Source organism: Chrysemys picta, chromosome 3, assembly GCF_011386835.1.
Source record: "Chrysemys picta bellii isolate R12L10 chromosome 3, ASM1138683v2, whole genome shotgun sequence".
Taxonomy (NCBI): domain Eukaryota; kingdom Metazoa; phylum Chordata; order Testudines; family Emydidae; genus Chrysemys; species Chrysemys picta.
The window spans coordinates 78,289,760-78,295,971 of record NC_088793.1 but is presented as its reverse complement, the minus strand read 5'-3'; the positions used below and the strand labels follow the sequence as shown (position 1 = coordinate 78,295,971).

Sequence of the window (6,212 nt, the reverse complement as noted above, 5' to 3'; positions counted from 1 at the left end):
ACAAACAAACAGACTGACAAACACAAGCTCAGCACACAGCAAGTAACCCTCAAACACAAACAAACACACACTACAGACAGTCACTTACCCCAAAAGGGTGCTGTATTGCTCCTCCTTCACCTGGAGAACTCCCTTGTGAAACTCCCTGTTAGCAGCCCCTGTTCGCAAAGCGATAAATCTACATGGCATATTGCAAACATGTTTCTTGCCCCAATGATTTTTCCAATCTAAGGACCTGTTTTTGTGAACCCTTACTCATATGCATAAGTGAGGACTTCTCACCTGAGTAAGGGTTTCTAGACCAGAGGCAGTGCCAGCCCATTGGGGACCGTAAACAGGACTATTTGAGGGGGTGGTCTCCCCACACACAACACATACTAAAAAAGCAAAAAGGGGGTTCATTGAGTTGCTCTGGGCCCTAAGCAATTGCTTAGTCTGGGGCCTTGTCTACACTACGAGAGTAGTTCGATTTTACTTGCATCGAATTTTTGTAATCGATATTGCAAAGTCGAACGTGTGTGTCCACACTAAGGACAGTAATTCGACTTTGTGCGTCCACACTAACGGTGATAGCGTCGACATTCGAAGCGGTGCACTGTGGTCAGCTATCCCACAGTTCCCGCAGTCCCCTCTGCCCATTGGAATTCTGGGTGTAGCCGGCAATGCCTTCTGGGTAACAAAATGAGTCGAGGGTGCTTTTGGGAAACTGTCGTCATCCGTCCATCACTCCCGCCCTCCCTCCCTGAAAGCGCCGGCGGGAAAACAGTTCGCGCGCTTTTCCAGTCATTGACAGCGCGGACGCCACTGTACTCCGAGCATGGAGCCCGCTGCGACCATCGCTGCAGTTGTGGCCGCTCTCAACGTCTCGCAGCTTATCATAAAGGTTTCCCTGAGGCAGATGCAGAAAAGTCAGGCAAGGAGGCTACGGCACCGCGGTGATGTCCTGAAGTCTGAGAGTAGCACAGACCTGTCAGAAAGCAGGCGACCCAGCGCCGAGGACATCACAGTGGCAATGGGTCATGTTGATGCCGTGGAACGGCGATTCTGGGCACGGGAGACAAGCACTGAGTGGTGGGACCGCATAGTGCTGCAGGTCTGGGATGAATCCCAGTGGCTGCGAAACTTTCGCATGCGGAAGGGAACTTTCCTGGAACTTTGTGAGTTGCTGTCCCCTGCCCTGAAGCGCAGTGACACCCGGTTGCGAGCTGCACTGAGTGTACAGAAGCGAGTGGCCATAGCCCTGTGGAAGCTTGCAACGCCAGACAGCTACCGGTCAGTCGCGAACCAGTTTGGGGTGGGCAAATCTACCGTGGGGGTTGTTGTGATGCAAGTAGCGAAGGCAATCGTTGATGTACTGCTGCCAAAGGTAGTGACCCTGGGAAACGTGGAGGCGATCATAGATGGCTTCGCAGCGATGGGATTCCCAAACTGCGGTGGGGCCATAGATGGAACTCACATCCCTATCCTGGCACCGGACCACCAGGCCACCCAGTACATTAACCGAAAGGGATACTTTTCCATGGTGCTGCAAGCACTGGTGGACCATAGGGGACGTTTTACCAACATCTACGTGGGATGGCCGGGCAAGGTTCATGACGCTCGTGTTTTCAGGAACTCTGGTCTGTTTAGACGGCTGCAACAAGGTATTTACTTCCCGGACCACAAAATAACTGTTGGGGATGTGGAGATGCCTATAGTCATCCTCGGGGACCCAGCCTACCCGCTAATGCCCTGGCTCATGAAGCCCTATACTGGCGCCCTGGACACTGAAAAAGAACTCTTCAACTACCGGCTGAGCAAGTGCAGAATGGTGGTGGAGTGTGCTTTTGGCCGTCTCAAGGGGAGATGGAGAAGCTTACTGACTCGCTGTGATCTCAGCGAAACCAATATCCCCATTGTTATAGCAGCTTGCTGTGTGCTCCACAATCTCTGTGAGAGCAAGGGGGAGACCTTTATGGCGGGGTGGGAGGTTGAGGAAAATAGCCTGGCTGGTGATTACTCACAGCCAGACAGCCGGGCGATTAGAAGAGACCAGCGGGAAGCGCTGTGCATCCGGGAGGCTTTGAAAGCAAAGTTCCTGAGTGAGCAGGGTAACCTGTGATTTTATAGTTTGTGTACTGAGAAGCTAAACCTGCCCCCGTTTCTTTACCCAGGTAATGTTGACTATCCTATCCAGTTACATACCCCCTTCACCCCCCCTCCAACACACGTGTCGAAATAAAAATAGTTCTACTTTGTTAAAGCACACCGTTTTCTTTAATACTGTTTTAGCGGGAATTTTTTAAAACTGGGACGCAGACTGTGGTGCGGGGCGGGTCTAGTGTTGTGATGCGAATGCAGCTTCTAAACTCAAGGATTGACAGGCTCCGCTGCGGTGGGATGCTTGTTTCAACGGAGCCTGTCACCCCTCCTGATCGGGACTGTGTGTATGGGAGGTCTATTTGACTTTGTGGCAGGGGGAGGACGGTTACAGATCCCATGCTGTGTGGCTCTGTGATCCTGTCTAAGGACCGGCGCTTAAGATCTGTAACTGCCCTCCCCCGCCACAAAGTCACAGAGCAACCCACCCCCCCCAACATTACATCAAAACAACCTCCCAGACTAACCGGGGCAACTAGTCACTGCATCACTGCACTGTGTATGTGCCCTGCTGCTGTGCCTGCCCCCGACTATGTACCCTGCCAAAGGAGACTGTCCTGTCCAATTTCCAACCCCCTTTCCCCTCCTCCTCCAAAAGAACATGATTGAAACAGTAGTTAACAGAAACGAATTTTTTATTATCAACTACACATGGCATTGGGAGGTGAAACTTGGACGTGGGCTTGTGTCAGGCGGGAAGGAAAGAACTTTTCAAATTTTGGGAAATGAGAGCCTTCTGCTACTAGAGCTCTCTGCAGGGGTGGAGTGAGAGTTAGCAGGGACTCTGCCGCCTCTCCTTCTTTGCACTTTGGGTGAGGTGGGTATGGGACTTGGTGGCGGGGGAGGGCGGTTAGAGATGGACTGCAGCGGGGCTCTGTCCTCCTGCCTCCGTTCCTGCAGAACATCCACAAGGCGCCGGAGTGTGTCCGTTTGCTCCCTCAGTAGTCCAAGCAGCGTTAGAGTCGCCTGCTGGTCTTCCTGCCGCCACCTCTCCTCCCGATCCATGTTGGCTTGGTGCATTCGGGTCAAGTTCTCCCGCCACTGGGTCTGCTGTGCTGCCTGGGCTTGGGAAGAGGCCATAAGCTCAGAGAACATGTCCTCCCGTGTCCTCTTCTTCCTACGCCTAATCCGCGCTAGCCTCTGGGAGTGTGATTCCAGGCTAGGTTGTGAGACAGTCGCAGACGGGGCTGTGGAAATGGGAAAAAGGGAGTGAATTCCTCTGAAAGATAAATGTAGTTGTGAACAAAGAACATAGTCTTTCTCTGTGAACAAGACCATGCACAGCACCTTTCACATGCGCACTCAGCACAAGGTCGAATTCTCGGCCTTCGCATTCTGTGCCTGGGGTCTTGAACAGCACATTTGAGAAGCGAGGCAGCACAACGGAATTTCTGTTGCAGGCAGACATGGTAAGCCGTACACTTGTGGCAGTTTAAAACTTTTATATTACCACTGGCCTCATTTCACATTTAAATCAATGTCAGTCCCTGCTGCCAGCAATCCGGCAAGCGGGAACTCTGCCCCTGTCCCACCCCCTCGCGGCTGTCCCCGGGAACGATCCCTTTCGGCTGCCCCTCTCCCGCCTCCACCGCGTGGCTGCAAACCAGCGGTTACAGTTCTGTAAAGGAACGGGAAAGCAGTCCCAACACTAACATTCCCCTACCTAATTAAAAGCAGGTCACCATGGCCGACATCACCCTGATGAGGATCTCCGAGAGCGACAAAGAGAGAATGCTCCGGGAAAGCCTCCAAAGACCAGGGCCGTATGCCGCCCTGCTGTGCAGAGCAATGATCCCCGAGTACCTGATAATCTCGTGGCGCGGCAACGTGTCGTACTTCGGAGGACCCAATAAGGCCGCTCTCCCCAAGAACCTCATGCAACGGCTTTCAAGTTACCTCCAGGAGAGCTTCATCGAGATGTCCCAGGAGGATTACTGCTCTATCCCCGCACATATAGACCGCATTTTACTGTAGCTGCAGTAGCAGGGAATACACAGTAGAGCGGCTTGTGCAGGACAATCACTGAAAACCGGACATTGCTAGATTTCTTTTCAAAACTTGCACTGCCCCTTACTAAACCGTTAAGCGCCTAGGGCACACTAATCATGAACAACCCATTCTTTTAATTGTTAATATTCCTGTTTTGTTAAAAATAAATGTTTAGATGTTTACAACACTTACTGGCTGATCCTTCACCAGATTCTGTGTCCGGGGTAATGGCTGGGGACGCTTCGTAGGGGATCTCTGTAAGGGTGATGAAGAGATCCTGGCTGTCGGGGAAATCAGCGTTGTGAGAGCTGCCAACTGCCTCGCCCTCCTCATCTCCTTCCTCATCTTCCCCGTCCCCTAACATGTCTGAGGAACCGGCCGTGGACAGTATCCCATCCTCAGAGTCCACGGTCACTGGTGGGGTAGTGGTGGCGGCAGCACCGAGGATGGAATGCAGTGCCTCGTAGAAACGGGATGTCTGGGGATGGGATCCGGAGCGTCCGTTTGCCTCTTTGGTCTTCTGGTACCCTTGTCTCAGCTCCTTGATTTTCACGCGGCACTGCGTTGCATCCCGGCTGTATCCTCTCTCTGCCATGTCTTTAGAGATCTTCTCGTAGATCTTTGCATTCCTTCTTTTGGATCGCAGCTCGGAAAGCACGGACTCATCGCCCCACACAGCGATGAGATCCAAGACTTCACGATCAGTCCATGCTGGGGCTCTCTTTCTATTCACAGACTGCATGGCCATCACTGCTGGAGAGCTCTGCATCGTTGCCAGTGCTGCTGTGCTCGCCACGATGTCCAGACAGGAAATGAGATTCAAACTGGCCAGACAGGAAAAGGAATTCAAATTCAAATTTTCCCGGGGCTTTTCCTGTGTGGCTGGTCAGAGCATCCGAGCTCGCACTGCTGTCCAGAGCGTCAACAGAGTGGTGCACTGTGGGATAGCTCCCGGAGCTATTAGCATCGATTTCCATCCACACCTAGCCTAATTCGACATGGCCATGTCGAATTTAGCGCTACTCCCCTCGTCGGGGAGGAGTACAGAAGTCGAATTAAAGAGACCTCTATGTCGAACTAAATAGCATCGCAGTGTGGACGGGTGCAGGGTTAATTCGATTTAACGGCGCTAACTTCGACATAAACGCCTAGTGTAGACCAGGCCTGGTTATGCCTAGCGCCAGCAGTCTTGTAGGCTGGGGCTGTAAGAGCATCCGGAGATAAGATGAGAACTTACAATTCCTTTTGACTTTGTCCTCAGCACCTCTCAGGAACAGGCTCTGAATAAGACACAACAAACACACACAGGACAAAACACGGTGGTCAGTAGTTTTAGATAAGAAAGATTATTGATATACAGCTAATGAGGTCACACAAAAGGCAATAAAGGGGGAATGGGATTAAGGGTCAACATCATCAGAAAAACTGAAGGAATTTTTCCTGAGGAACAAGATCCTCATAGGCTCATCTCAGAATTTACATTATTTGGCTGTTTTAGCTTATCACCGCAGTTTCCTTTAATACAGAGTCCCCTTTCTCCTGCTGCTACTTGTCCATAACTACTTTATCCAAACACATTCAAACTTAAAAAATAAAAACGGAAAAGGTTATATAAATAAATTAACCACTTCTTAAATGACCCAGTGTTCATTTAGGAATCTTTAGTTTTCAATTTGCAGGTTTGTGTACTTAATTTAACAATTGTGCTGTTTGAAGCAACAGATTCAACATAACATGGCTCTTATCTGCTTCTTATTCTAGAACATATGAAGAAAATTGGCCAAGCTGTTTCTGAAGTACAGATCATAACATTTACCTATAATATGGAGTCACTGAGAAGCAGCTCCAGTAAAAGTATTTTTTGTGATTACTTTCAGGGTACACTACAATTTTTTTTGGAAAGCAAGAAGGTAATTGATCAAACCATTCCTAAATGAGGATACATAAAAACGACATTCTTGAAATTTTACTCAGTGTCTTGTGTTTTTGGTTCTACCTGGAGTCTAGCTGAAAAACAGCTTTATTGTAAACCTTCAAATTATACATACATATGAGTGATAATAATACAATTTAGGGTGCGGGCT

The 6,212-nt window shown here is 50.0% G+C and overlaps 1 protein-coding gene across 1 annotated transcript; it reads right to left on the bottom strand.

Annotated features, from left to right (window-relative positions):
- Positions 1-2,756: 2,756 nt before the first annotated feature.
- LOC135982281 (uncharacterized) lies at positions 2,757-5,046 on the bottom strand. The gene is made up of 2 exons (XM_065588250.1): positions 4,321-5,046; positions 2,757-3,326 (listed from the first exon to the last, which is right to left on the bottom strand). Exons 1-2 carry the CDS (start codon positions 4,895-4,897, stop codon positions 2,851-2,853), a joined length of 1,053 nt encoding a protein of 350 aa, XP_065444322.1. The 5' UTR covers positions 4,898-5,046; the 3' UTR covers positions 2,757-2,850.
- Positions 5,047-6,212: the final 1,166 nt, after the last annotated feature.